This window comes from Clarias gariepinus, chromosome 1, assembly GCF_024256425.1.
Source record: "Clarias gariepinus isolate MV-2021 ecotype Netherlands chromosome 1, CGAR_prim_01v2, whole genome shotgun sequence".
NCBI classification, from domain to species: Eukaryota; Metazoa; Chordata; class Actinopteri; order Siluriformes; family Clariidae; genus Clarias; species Clarias gariepinus.
Genome location: NC_071100.1, coordinates 22,236,311 through 22,251,298, shown reverse-complemented (window position 1 = coordinate 22,251,298; position 14,988 = coordinate 22,236,311). Strand labels below are relative to the sequence as shown.

At 37.8% G+C, this 14,988-nt stretch overlaps 1 protein-coding gene across 4 annotated transcripts in view; it reads left to right on the top strand.

The window, feature by feature from the left end:
• svep1 (sushi, von Willebrand factor type A, EGF and pentraxin domain containing 1) overlaps positions 1 to 14,988 on the top strand; it is a 93,927-nt gene that overhangs the window by 5,490 nt on the left and 73,449 nt on the right. For 3 of the 4 annotated variants that reach the window (XM_053499730.1, XM_053499722.1, XM_053499737.1), the window contains exon 2: positions 14,400 to 14,655. In XM_053499730.1, coding sequence (XP_053355705.1) covers positions 14,400 to 14,655 — 256 coding nt within the window. Of the gene's footprint in view, positions 1 to 14,399; positions 14,656 to 14,988 lie in introns of those variants that run through there. The other variant, XM_053499745.1, reaches the window with a different exon arrangement.

Below are 14,988 nucleotides of genomic sequence, written 5' to 3'. Positions count from 1 at the left end.
CACCCTCTTTGACAAGGCAGCAGTTGACTATTGTTGACCATGCTTACATGCTTACCATCCCCTCTCACTTTAAGCAACAGATATGCATTCAGCACAGAGCAGAGTGGACGCATGTAAGGCCATTGGCCCTGATAGAATATGCGGGCGTGTGTTCAGGGAATGTATCCAACAGGGCATGTGTCCAGCTGGCTCAGGTCTTCACTGGAATATTCAACCTGTCACTTGCCCATGCTACAGCCCCCCACATGCCTAAAGACAACATACTGGTGTCTAACCCTCTACTACAGCATGATTGAATGACTTCCCCTCTGTTGTACTTAAAATGTTTTGATGAACTGGTGTTCTGTCACCTCAATGCGGGTCTGGTATACACTGATACCCCACCACGTTGGGTACTGCTCAATCAGGTTGACAGAAGTATATCATTTACAGTGCTCTCCATTTGGCCTATTCCCATCTACACAACAACATTATATGCATAAAGTTACACTTTATGGACATCAGAATTTCCGTATGAAGGTGAATTTAAGACTACAGACCATATTAAGACCTCGGTCTGCTAGCTTGGGTAATAACTATACATGTTCTTTATCATTATCATAGACACTGGTTCTGTGCTGTGCATGGAGTTTGCATGTTCTCCCGTGCTTGGTGGGTTTCCTCTGGGTACTCTGATTTCCTCCCACAGTCCAAAGACCTGCAGATTAGGCTACTTGGCATTTCCAAATTGCTCGTAATGTATGAATGAGTGTGTGAGTGTATGTGTGTGTGTGTGTGTGTCCTGTGATGGATTGGCACCCTGTCCATGGTCTATCCCGCCTTGTGCCCTAAGTGTTCTGGGATAGACTCCGCTTCACGACCCTGAATACGGGATAAAGCGGTATAGACGATGAGTGAGTAAGTGAGTGAATGGTTCTGTGCTGAGGCCTTTACTCTAGCCAGTTCATTGCCAAATGCATAATATTTTGGATTTCTGCCAATAACACTTAACACTAAAAAGACCCAAGTGCTCATTCTGGTGCTCATTATTGTAAATATAAAATCATCAGTCACTTTTTGATCTACATCAGTCAGGCTGAAGTAGACCATGTATCCAGCTTTAAGTTTCTGGGTGGTTACATCTCTGATTATATGTTAGATGTTCATAATACTTCAGTTTTAGTTAGGAAGGTGCAGAAGTATTTTTTATACTTTAAGAGATTTTCATCAGAAGTGAATCTTCGTCTTTATAGGGCTGCATTCAGTGAACCGAACAGATGTCATGCAGCAGCAAGATCAGGACTATAGGGAGGTATAAAAACAAATGTGTAGACAGTGTGGCGAGTGTGTGAGGACGTGCATTGTTATTGCAAGATCACAACACCCTTGGATTGCAATCTTCTAAGTTTAATTCAGAGGTTCGGCTTCAGCCCTTTATTAAGTATCTTACTGTAATGAGAACTGTTGATTATTAAACCTTGACCACATGATTAGTGCAGCCTAGGCACAAATCTACAGTATCCAAAATGAATGAATGAATGAATGAATGAAACTCCCCCATATCTGTTAGCTTTGAAAGTTGTAAAAACACAATCCCAGATTGTTTGGTGTCCAAATGCAAATAATTTGCTCATACAAAGAAGAGGAAACAGATTCTGATCAGTTTAAACTAACAGAATAAAACAGTTTTTAGAAATATGGAGACAAATTATATTGTGGCATGTTTAATCAATTAATGTATATTTGTTTAGGCAGCTAATATACAGTATCACTAAACATTGGATTTATCTATGATGTACAATAATTAATACATAAAATATCTTAAAATTGATTGGCTACTCATTCAAGATTTCAGAAGAATATGTCAGATCAATTGGTCTTATAGTAGCTGTTTCCTGTCATGTGAGAAACAAATGTGAAGAAACCACATTACCATGCCTTTCTGTATAAGGAATTGGGTTTCTTTTAACACTCCCCCAAATGCTGTCAAACTTTCCCTTATAACTACAATCCTTATACACTTATTTGCACAAGTATTTTGACTTTTCAGCCTAAATGAGTTCAGAAGGCCCTACCGGACATCAATCAAAAATCATGTATCTGATTTCAAACACAATGCTGTAAAATTTGTCCCATTCACAATCTTTCTTTCTTTCTTTCTTTCTCTCTCTCTCTCTCTCTCTTTCTCTCTCTCTCTCTCTGTCTTAACAGTTCAGCTACCGATTTCTACAAAACCCATGAGACATGTGAGACATGTGACAACCGAGCAAGCACTGAGTGAAAAGTGTATAGAGTGAAAAAAAAAATCGTTGAGAGTTGAGCTTAAAGGGCTGGTTTTAAAAGCTGACTAAACGGTACAAACGATGTGTCTGGAAAAATATCAGTATTATTGAGTTAAGGATTTACAATTGTTTTTTTTATGAAGAGTAGAGAAAAAAGAAACTGGGAACACGGAAAGAAGCAAAGGGTTAGAGGACAATGAACAGAGAAAGAATAATTGACCAAGGAATAGTGACTGGAAATAGAACAAATTTCCTTTTATTTCACATTTTTCAACATAACAGTAAATCAGGCTTAGGTATTTTATGTCTGTGAAGGCTAAAACTCATGGTGCCTAATGGTTTTTGCAGGAGTGCTGCGTCTTATCTCTGTGGGAGAAAATAAATTAAAATCTGGTGTTCTGGTGTTTAGTATATTATAATTAAGCAATATCACACTTGAGGTTTTGTTGTTTACTGAATGTCAGCCTGGGTGTGATGCGGTTGTAGGCATGAAGTGCAGAAGGCAACACAGCCGTGCTGATTTTCAACACAACCTCAAAGGGATTCATTTGTTGTTATCAGATTATAACACACATTCTTCCACGACTGAGAGTTAGCAACCAAAAAGTTGTTTTCCTGCTGATAGCATGACTGGTATTGAATGTGGGTTCTGGCAGGCAGCTACTTTCCCTTTCTTACCAGTACTACAGACATGCTAAGCTACAGTCACCCATGTTAGTCACCAACAGGTAGTGTAATTTATGATTGTTAGAACACCTGTGTCTCAGAGTGACATGTAGTTGAACATCCCGGTGATGTTATGCTTTATTATCACCACTTATGGATGCCTCTTATCATCAGGTTACTTGGTCAAAACTAACTGATGTATAATGGATTTTATAAAGAAACTTTAATCCCACAAAGTGACAAACTGTATAGCAGATTATCCTCCACAGTGACAGAGATATATAGGGTTGATATAAGAACAACTGCTTTTAAGGTGCAATGTTTTTCACATCTATTTGCTTTGCTTCAATAGTATTCAGCAAGCATTAATAATATGATAAACATCACCAAGAGGCCAGCTGAATCCAGAGCCTATAGGAACATACAGTATGTAGAACACTATATAGCATCAATACTTGGACGTTGGATCTCTGAGGTGGCTGCACTACCCACTGGGCCACCATAGTCTGTCCTGCTATGGACACAACTCAGAGTAACTAATTGTAGTTGTTCCAGTTTATTTTGAACAGCGGTGATTGCTTTTGGCACTGGGTACATTTGTGGTGTCGTTGGCTTTTGTAGGAAATAAACAAAGCTGTTGTTTACACTTTTACAAGTTTAGAATTTCATTCTTTAACCTCATGATCAATGTGCCTTAGTTATCACACACAAACCTTTTTTAGCTACTTTATTTCCAAAGAAGCATTTTTAAACGCTTGCAGAATTTTTTCCTCTCTGAAAATGACCTGTTTCAAATGAGCTCAGGATTAAAAGATGGAAAGCAATCTTGCTGATGCAAATGTATGAAGTTTAGCGTGGAGCCAAGCATGAAAGCCCCAGACTGCAATACAGGAACCTACAGAGTAACTCTATCCACAACCTGGCATTGCCTCACATTGTGTTTAACATTGTGTGATATTTTTCCTTTTGGCTGTTCGTTCGAGACAGTAAAAGTTCCAGTGACTGTTAACATTTTAGAAGCAATGAAGCATAACCATCCCTACACAAGGTCTACAAATATAAACTATTCTATATTTTATACCACATTGCTGTTGAATTAACAAGATTATACTATAAATCACATTATACTGTACAACTGTGCTCATACTAATGCATCATTATATTTATGGTAACAGTTGGACTTGGGTGGATGTGCCATCTAATATATGACTAATAATAAATTAATTTAAAGTTTTCTTTACTAATAAACCCACATAATCAGCGATGAATAAGTTTTCAGCATGAAAGTTTATTTATTTGTTTATTTATTATTATTTTTTTTTTATGTGGCCAAAACAATTGATCCTAGAAAAAATTCTGTGATTATAACAGGAATAAAACACATTTGTGCAGTTTTATGTGCTGTTTTTGTTAACATAGACCATTGTAGGTTGGTAACACCCCCGGCCCCACCCATATGTTTTTATGATAGCCTGCCTTGTGGAGTTTAATTATGAGTATATGTTCACGAGTGTTTAGGAAGCTAAATAGCATGGCTGAGAGGGCTCTTTCTTTAAATAGCGTACATTCCAGCTCCCATTTAATGTTTAGTGTAAGTTAACACATTGAATGAGATACAGAAGGTGCTACTGACACCTTTGTGTGTTTCTGTGTGAGTTGATAAATGATAAGAAGGTGAACGTTCATATGGAATAGAAGTGTTCACATTGCTGGCCTGCTTAAATGTCACAGGTCTTACAGAGTGGAGTGCATATCATTATTCCAGTAAGCTCAATTCTGATGCCAAGTTTATTATTGCATCATGTCCATTCACCGATGAGGCCACTGTTATTTTGTTTATGGGGATTTTTTATTTTTTAAAAAGGAGATTATTGCATATTTTGGATTTATTCAGCATTGTTTTACTAATAAAAATCAGAGAAGACCACCTAATGAGAAGGTGTGTTCAAACTTTTGACTCTGATTTTAGGTCTTATAATATATACTGTACTGTGCATACTGTAGAATGAAAATAAACTGTGATTGGAGCGTAGATGCATTGTCTTCAGTATCCTCCTGAGACCCGAAAGAAAAAAGTTTTCATATTTAATTTTTTTAAATATAACATACAGTAAGTCTGTGAGATGTCAGAAACATGTCTCACAGATTTTATTTTCAAAATTGTCATTTATTTATTAGTTGTATTAGTCATGTCCCTTGTAATGTACACTGGGTCTTGCTTTGCCGATGGAAGTACAATGAATTTTAGTTTTATTTAGTAATATATAATATAGTTATATAATTATTATATAATAAAATAAGTAATATAGTTGGAAGCAACAATGAGCAGGCCCAAGCACCCTGCGCTATCACCACCTGGGCTATGATGTTCCCCAGAAGGTTCTTAACCACTTTTCGGTGTATGTTTAAGCCATTGTCATTGACCAGTTTGAGAGATCAAAAAATCCCTAACAATTTTGCATCCTCAATGTCTTTAGATCACATAGGCCCGGTTTGGTGTAGATTGCATACTGTAATTCCGTAGGAAGAGTTTATTGAATTCCTTTGGGTGTGTTTTGGCAGGCACAAAATAACTGACTTCCTGTTGAGTTGAGCCCATGACATTGAATGTGAAATTTTTTTAACTTAATGAGCTGCCATTCATGCAAGTGTGTATGAGATATGCAGCAAAATTAGACATTCTGCCATCCTAATGGCAGCAGATTTCAATTTCTGCCAATTTCCATCAGTTTTTGAGCATGTTGATATCCCCAATAAGCCCAAAATGGTGAAAAAAATATTCCTAGAAAAACCATAGGGCTCTTCACACACTATGACGACATAGAGTAGTGCTAATGTCATAATGCTTGGGCCCTAATAAGATACATATGTATACAAAAAGTCTGGTCTTTTGCCAGTTTCCCAGAGGCCTGGTTGGTCTGATCTGTACTGGATCCAACTGTTTGTGGCAGCCAGATCAAAGCAACATAGGACGGGGCGGACAGTCCATTGGTTCAATCCGCCCATGTTTTTATTAAACTCTGTTACAACAACAGATATTGATGCAGTAACATGGCGCTTGTCTTTTGTTGACCATCTTGGGCAGATGTTGCCAGGAGAACGTTTCCTTTAAGCGATCCAGCACACTGATAGAGGTAAAATGCCGGTGTAGGTATAGGTGGAATATTCCTGGTAGTGACTCTGCCATGCAAACATCAGCATTTCTTCCAATTCCCACCTGCTTGTATTGAAATGTGTTTTGACCCCTGTAGACTTCAAAATTGAGCACCAAACCACTGGTCTCCCAGGCTCACATTGGCACACAGGACACTGGCCTGTAAAAGGAATCATTTGCTCATCTTTGCCAGCTTTGAGGGATCTTGATTAATTGAGGCAGCCTTGTTGACTGTTGGTCTCTGTTTAAAATAGACCTGACCTTCTAAAGAGCATCCTATTTTTTCTGGTCATCCAGGATGGCAAGGTCATTTGATGGACAGATGAAGTTTAAAAAATTTGTCCCTGGTTATCGCATTGGCAGTAATGGGCACCATTATCTTTCCTGCCCAACACATTAAGCTTAGTGTATTTAAGGGCAAGTCCCACTGTCCCCTACAAAGGACATGAAGTAAAATGTGTATTTTGAAAGGCTTAAAATTATTATGCCCTTATAGAATTGTAAAATAATGTAGTTAAAATCTTATAAAATAAAAATGAAGAACAATATCTTTAAAAAAAAATTTGATCACTTACTTACTGCCATAGAATGTGTTTGCTGCAATCTCCGCCAATTTAGAAAGACGGAACATGTGATCTGTTGGCCACTCCCCCACTTGTGTGACATCAAAAGCCCAGTATGTACTCTTTCCAGTACATTAGGGCACAAACACACTGCATGCATGGTGTTTGAAATGTCCCCCACAGAGAACAAAAATGAATTGCTGGGTCTCAGGAGGGTATTCCTGAAATAGAGTCTAAAATCACTGCCATTCTCCGCATGCCCATGTGATTACTGAAGATCAATGATTGAATTAATTTCTCAACAAAAATGATGGAATTCCATTTCCAGACATTATTAAACTCAATGTCAGACTCCATGCCAGTTTATAAACAAAAAAAGTCAGGATCTGGAATGCAGTTTGCCAAAAAAAAAAAAAAAACCCACAGATGCAAGAGATGTTTAATATACAACTGTGCCAACATATGTTTATTTATTTATTTATTTATTTTATTTTGGTTTGCTGTAAATGATTATATTTGTGTACACCAGATGGGTAACTACATGTGTATCTTGTTACAACACTGGAAAAGAGAGAACTATACAGTAACTGATCAATAGTTTCACTTTGTCCTGTTGAGTTTCGCCTTGTTAAGTACCTAAAAAATATATTAATTACAGTTTTATATGTAGATTATAAGCGTTATGGGGTTTGCACCCAGTAAACTTTCAGGCCTTTAATTTTTAAAAATCTTACAATTATGGTCCAATCAAGTTACCGCTTTTCTATTATCTGTCTGTCCTTCACTTGACTTGGGAATCCTCTTTGCCAAGGTCAGTGCCATAGTGTTACATGTCTGCCAGGCGTTCTTACTGTACTCAGGTCCAGATGAGGAGGCACAAGCCATGCTGGTATTTGGAGGCCCCTTAAATCTGCACAGTGCTCGAGAGATTAGAGTTAAGCCACTGGTGGGAGGCTCAATTTAACCTCAGGGCAAATGTCTTAAGGCAGAGGAGTGGTATCCTCTAGCTGCCACTTGAGCTGAAAATTGTGGTCATTTTAAGGCTAAAGAAATCTCAGATGACACTAAAGAAGCATACGTTCTAGGGGAATTGTGAGATGAAGTTAGTGGTTAGAACTGCCTCACTCAATATCAGTGCTGGACCTCACTAACTTCACTTAACACAGTCAAATGCTCAAAAACCACATACAGTATGGGCATATTGTAAACTATATATACAGTAAATATACAGTATATAATCAATAAACAATATATTCATACTTTGCCTGCATCAAAATAAGAGCGAAATGTATACTGTTGGTTTGCTATTTGCCCTGGCTTGATTTCATAATGCACATAATTAATTTGTGGTTAATTTTATCTTTTTTGTTCATTTTACATATTAAACATATACATATTAAAAATACATCTCTATAGTGCTATAGTGCTTTTCTGTAGAAAATTTTAGTGTTTAGTAGTTTAGATCGACAAAAATGCCATCTGAGTCATAAAACAAAGATTATTGATTCATCCCCAACATATATTGATCCAGAATTTCACATATTTTCAAAATGGTTTATTTGGTGCATAATTGATTAAAATTACACATGAATTCATTCTATGACTGACAGGGTCACAAAATAAAAAAAGAATGTATTCTCAGAACTCTTATGAACGATATAATCACGACTTAACTAGTTAAAAATGCGAAGGAAATCTAATTCAAGAGCAGTTTATCATGAGCACAAGAGCAGATCCCTGGTTCTTCTCCATTTAATTTGACCTTCATTTATTTATGTTACTTTCTGAAAAACTGTCATGTGGGCTTTGTTCTTTTAATCCCAGCATTATCTTTTTTCTCACCAACATTTGATGAGGCACTGCTGAGGTCCTCTCGGTTTCAAATGCACTCTGTCCTATCATGTGTTTCTCTTCGATTACAGACAAGTTAGCCAACTGTTTAAGGAATCTTTCTTGTTTTAAATATAGTGCATATATAACTGACTGCAGATTCCATATCAGATTGCACTACCAGTGCATTTTATATCCTCTCTCTCTCTCTCTCTCTCTCTCTCTCTCTGTGTATGTGTGTGTGTTTGAAAAAAAATTATAAGTCACTAGATAAGTGCTGTTTGGCAGCAATCAGTTAACCATGCCCTGCAAAGAATTTGCCCCATGCCCCACCTTGTCAATTTCTTGGACAACACAGTAGTGTTACTCAGTAGTGGAGTAAGAGGAACAGTCATTTGTAAGGTAATATTAGAATCCGTGTCCATAACAATGACAGAGTTAAAGAGAGTTTTTGACAGTTTGGGGGGATTAAGTTCACCACGTTCAGTTAAGAGAAGCGGCCAGATAGTGCTGTAGTTTAGAGTCTGTCATTTGCAGTTTTTGTTATAAGTGAGATACTACCAGTCAAAAGTTTTTTTTTTTTTTCGACATTATAAAACGATACTGAAGGCATCCAAAATCTTCAGTAATCTTCTTTCAACAATTGATATTGAGATGTATCTGCTACTTATACTCTGTAAAGCTCCATAACGGCTCTAAACTAAGGGTCTGTTTGTTAATCAATGATTTCTGATCCTGGCGACTCTAAAGGAACTTTAGCAGAGGTAAGCTTTGGTCTTGCTTTCCTGGGAAGGTCTTCAGAGGAGCCAGTTTCATCATGGTGCTTTGTATCTTAAACTTAAATAACACTACCTTTGTTTTCAGTGTAATAATGAAACAGATTTATTTCATAGTTCTAAGATCTCTAGTATTGGTCTAGCATGTATAAAATAAAGCTCCCAACAAAAATAAGAGGGCGTGTCCAATCTTTTATATGCATGAATACACTGAACCCGTAATCAGTTTGACAACCAGCACTACTGGAAATTAATCAAAGAAAATTAATCGAAATGAATCAGAGTCACGAATTCAACAGCAGTGATGTTTAAAATGATTTCTTCATTAAATTAGTCTTTGTTTTAGTTTAAAGGTTTACGCTGGGAGCACATTTGTTCCACATTTGCACGGCATGTTATTTTCAAAATGGTCCCATGAACATTTTAAGATTACTTTAAGATCTAATGTTGCTTAAGAGCACAAGATTGGAAGAGATTCATTTTATCCAGCTGAGGATGTTTTTGACCTGCGTGATCATGTTGATGTTGTTAGTTTATGGCACTTGAGGCAAGAACTGATATCAATTCAAGGAAAAATAAAAAAAAAGGTACTGCTTCAAATTCTGAACAAGCATGGAGTTGTTTTATTTGGATGCATCCAGTTCTCTTTCTTTATCTGTTTTGGATATTTTAAAGATGAGCTATCCCAGACTGCACATGGAACAAAGTCTCATATATAAAAAAAAAAATCTGCAAAAACTTTCTCAGGAAAGATAAAATACTTTTTTTTCTCTTCCCTTTCAAACGTTTTCTACTCTTCTCCACCTGGTAATTCTTGTACAGATGAAATCTTAGAGGATTGAGAAAAGACACTTAACAATTTACACTGATCTGAGAGAGAACATTTCCTGAAACCCTTCCAGGTTTATCTGGTTATATTCTATGATCCCCACATTATTTAAAACCAACTTAATTGCAAGTACATCATGCTGAAACATGACCCAAGTGTCTGCTGGCTGAATGTTGAATATGCCAGGGGTATGAATAATTTCGGGCTTGACTGACTGAGGTGTTTAGCTACATTATACTATATGCTAAAAGGCCCATGCATTACTGAAAGAACATGGCACTGCATTAACAATATATCAGATGCAAAGTCTATACTGTATCTGGCACAGAAGAGCATGACTTAATTTTTAATAAATTAACTGCAACAACTGTCCCATAAAAGAAAGCCGCATGACTGGAGTTATATATGCTGCCTACTGTATGTTGGAGATCAAAATTAAGAAAAATTAGAACAAGTATATACAGTTTTGTCTTAGTAACTGACTAATTTATTTCTTTCGCCTTGATTACCACTCTATACCACTTTATCCTATATACAAGGTCACCAAGGGCTTGAACCCTGGATGAGGTTCCAATCTATCGCCGGACACACGCTCATACACAAATGCACACTTATACTGTACATTATGGGCAATTTGGGAATGCCATTTAACCTATTCTGGACTGTGGGAGGAAACAGGTGTACCCAGAGGAAGCCACTAAGCACAGGGAAAACATACAAACTCCATGTACACAGTAATGGGAATCAATCCTGGCCCTAGAGGTGCAACGCTACAGTGCTAACCACTAAGCCATTGTGCCGCCCTATTGCATATATTTAAATTTTTACAATTTGAAGTTTAGTTTGCACTGTAAAAACTATACCACAAAAGGGTATAAATAAGCAAGCTCATCAGGGACATAACATAGAACAGGTAAACTTAATAGGGATAAAAACAATGACAGGACTAGGCATCCCTCTAACATAGATAGTATAAATAGACCAAGACAAACCCTCTATGAAATCATCCGCAGGTTTTCTGAAGTTTTGAAGCTCAAATGTGGGAGCTCTGGTCATTGCTATCTTGAGAGGAGTTGACTCCACTTAACCCCAGTTCATCCATAAGTGGGCAAATGGGCGGAAGTAATTGAACCATGGATGTTTCCAAAGGCCCTACCCATGCATTGGTAGCTCTTAGGTACCACGCACAAGCAAGCTACAATGATTGCAGTTAGCTGGTTAACTAAAGTGATGCATGATAGACAGCGTATTCCCATGAATAGGGAATCTGTAAATATGGAGACCAAAAAAAGGCTGGAAACATGTTTATTTCTGTTAAAGTTGTGCGTTTTACAGTGAAGGGGATTAATTGGCTTTTGGAGCTAGCACCTGGGGGACATATATGGAACTGCACATTTTGGCTGTGTGTTGGCTTCATTTATCAGAACCGGGGATTGTTGACTGATAAAAGCAAAGCATGACATGGCACATTTTATAAAATGTTAGCAAAGCTGAGAAAAACAAAACATATGCATAGCCAGTAGCAGAAAAAATAGCCAAAAAGCAGCTTGGCCTGATGCTAAGACCAACCCAGTTTACTAACCCTCTTGTTAAATATCTACCAGTCATGTTTAAGCAACTCCAGCATAATAAAGTGGACCATGGTCTTCATCTGAGTTCCAACTGCCAGAGAGAAGGAAAAACATCACTGTGATCATAGCACTATATAAAACACTCTATGAGGACTAGTTATAGTGCGTATATAACGGTTATAGGACTTACTGTATGTTGGAACAGGTGCACTACATAAAAATGTTCACAGTATGAGGATCATTATTTGGAAACCACAGTCACAAATACATTTTGGGGGAAAAAAAGGAAAAAAAAGTTTGTGTGTGTTGTGTGTTTTTCTTTGACCACTATGTGGGCAAAGGAAAGGAGCAGTGGAGGAGCAATGGTTTACAGAACAGCTGTGTCACCCCATAATTACAAAGTGTGTGTGTGTGTGTGCGTGTGTATGAGCGTGTGTGTGTGTGTTTGAGCGTGTGTGTGTGTGTGCGTGTGTGTGTGTTTGAGTGTGTGTGTGTGTGTGTGTGTGTGTGTTTGAGTTTGTGTGTGTGTGTGTGTGTGTGTGTGTGTGTTTGATGTGTGTGTGTGTGTGTGTGTGTGTGTGTGTGTTTGTTTGTGTGTGTGTGTGTTTGTGTGTGTGTGTGTGTGTGTGTGTGTGTGTTAAATCCTAATTAGTGTTAGTTTTTTAGTTAGGTTTATTAATAAAAAAATGGAAAATTTGCGTATTTACATGAGAACACACGGTATATATAAAAATCCATGAAAAAAAAGAAAAAAACCCACAGCGGCCAGCATATCATGTTACTCATGTCGACCGAAGAGAGCAGTCAGTGATCTCCTCTCAGCGTGTGTAGCTCCACTATTATATTTCAAAAGCAGCAGTTATTGGCGTTGTGTGTCTGAAAGACATGATGCGCTTGTCCAAACCACTAGATCAATTATCATGAGATGGGGAAACCCAGCTACTGGGTGGGATTGGGGTATAAATCATTTGGCAAATGCTGTGTTCTTTTGTGTTCTTTACCATCTTTTCAACATGATTACTTTCTCGAAAGAGAAATTCCATAAATGAAAGTTTGGCAGAAGCACATGCAAATGATTACACTGTTTGTGCTGACCACCCTTTCAATCTGGCCCCTCCTCTATCCGACGACTCTTCCAGCATCTCACCTCCACCCCTTTTGCATCACTCTGTGTTAAAACTGTATTTAGAATCGTATTTTGCCCAAAATTGGACTTAATCACAATTATGTATATAAATATGCAAAGAGAATTGGAATGAACGCTTCAAATAAATGCTGAAAGCTTCCGATAATGATACGCATGACTATGTAACACTTCACCCATTGAGTCACTTGTTTTTTTTTTCTATAAGCATGTGTTTTAATGCATTTTTAATGATGACCCTCAGCCACAATCTGTGTATCATCACCTTGGCTGTCTGTATTCCCACGCATCTACATTGCCAGCTACTGACTCCCTTCCAAACAGTAAACCTCGGCAATAGAACCATATACATTGGATACGGTCTTTGAGCTACTGTCTCGTAAATGCCCACAATCGTGCTTTCTTTTAGTGCAAAAATCCCACCACTCCCATGCGGTACAGCTGCTCTTACATCACTGCGGTGAAAATGTACGTCTCTCTGTGTGCGTGTGTGTGGGTGTGTGTTGGGGTGTGTTTGTGTGTGTGTGTAAGAGAGAGGGAGAGAGAGAGAGAGCTTATTGGGTTTACTGTCCTTGAAGTTAATTCAGTTATAAAGTGATGACCATATTGACTGTCTCCATCTCCTTTTCTCCGTCTCCTGCTGTTTCGCAGTTTTAGTGTTGTCTCAGCCACTCTCTTATTACCTTCTCCTTTCCAGTTTTACGTTTCTTGTGTCTTGCCCCTTTCCACACACCTAATCTTCTACCTTTTGTATATTAGAGGATTTATTTTGTTTTTTATCAAGAGATAACCTCTGGCTTTTTATTTCTTTCCTTTGACTTCTCAGCTATATTTAATCAATCAATCTTAAACAAAAGCAATACAAGGTGTTACTAAGACATGTGTGTGCTTGTGTGTGTGTGTGTGTCTAATGATCATTGCATCTTGCAAAATGTATAAGCTCTTTGCAAGTTTTTGTTTGTGTGATAGTTGATTTGAGATATTGAACTTCATGAGGCGACAGAATGATGACTTGTGTCCAGACATGCAGTGGCTTGACTTGACAAAGTGGAAACATCTGAACTCTTTAGCCTACAATTACAGAGAAAACTACACAGGAAACAAGTAAAACAGCAGCCTATACTGAGATCAATGTCTTAATGTTGGTAATTAAAATGGGCAATGTGGTTTGGAGTTTATGTTTGTTTACTCTGTGATGGATTGGCACCCTGTACTAGGTGTACGTCACTAAATGTCCCTTTAATGCCCCTAGAGTCCCCTGGGACATGCTATGTGCCTCGGGCAACCCTGTACACCAGTTTCCCAATGCTGGTCCTGGAGGATCCCTTAACCTGCACATTTTACTGTTTCCCTTGTAAATAAGCTAATTCATTAAATCAGGTATGATGGGATATGCTGAGATAAATACTAAACCGTGCAGAGCAGGGGGTCCTCCAGGACCAGGGTTGGGGAGCACTGCTGTACAAGGTAAGAGGTATAGAGAATGAGTGGTTGAATGAATGAGTGAATGAATGTGTGACTGAGGAAGTGATTGAGTGAGTTTGTATGTTTGCTTGTTCTGTGTTCGGATCATTAATTGGTATCAACCTATGTACATTTCTGCAGCAAATTCTGCGGAACTCACGTGAGAATGCCACAAAAGTCATCTTCCTCATCACAGATGGCTACTCGAATGGCGGGGATCCTCGGCCAGTAGCAGCAGTGCTTCGCCGGAGTGGTGTAGAGATCTTCACCCTGGGCATCTGGCAGGGAAATATCCGCGAGCTTCACGACATGGCATCACATCCCAAGGATCAACACTGCTACTTTGTGCACGACTTTGCAGAGTTCGAAGCTCTTGCACGTCGTGCTCTTCATGAAGGTGAGACATAAAATTTATATATAATTAAGTAAATAATATATTGATAAAAATGTTGATTGATTGTATAGTTTTGTTAAAATAATAATAATAATAATAATATATTTGCAAAGTAAATGCAATGCATTCTGGATTTTTTGAATATTTTGTTTCTGTATAATGGCTTCAAAAAAAAAATGGCTTCTGTACAATGACTTCAAAACTTGCCACCTGTAAATTGTGTGATAACATGGACGTTTATGTGTCTTCTATTTCTTAATGTCCCAAAAATGTCCAAAAATGTGTCATATATATGTCATATATATATACACATATATATATATATATATATATATA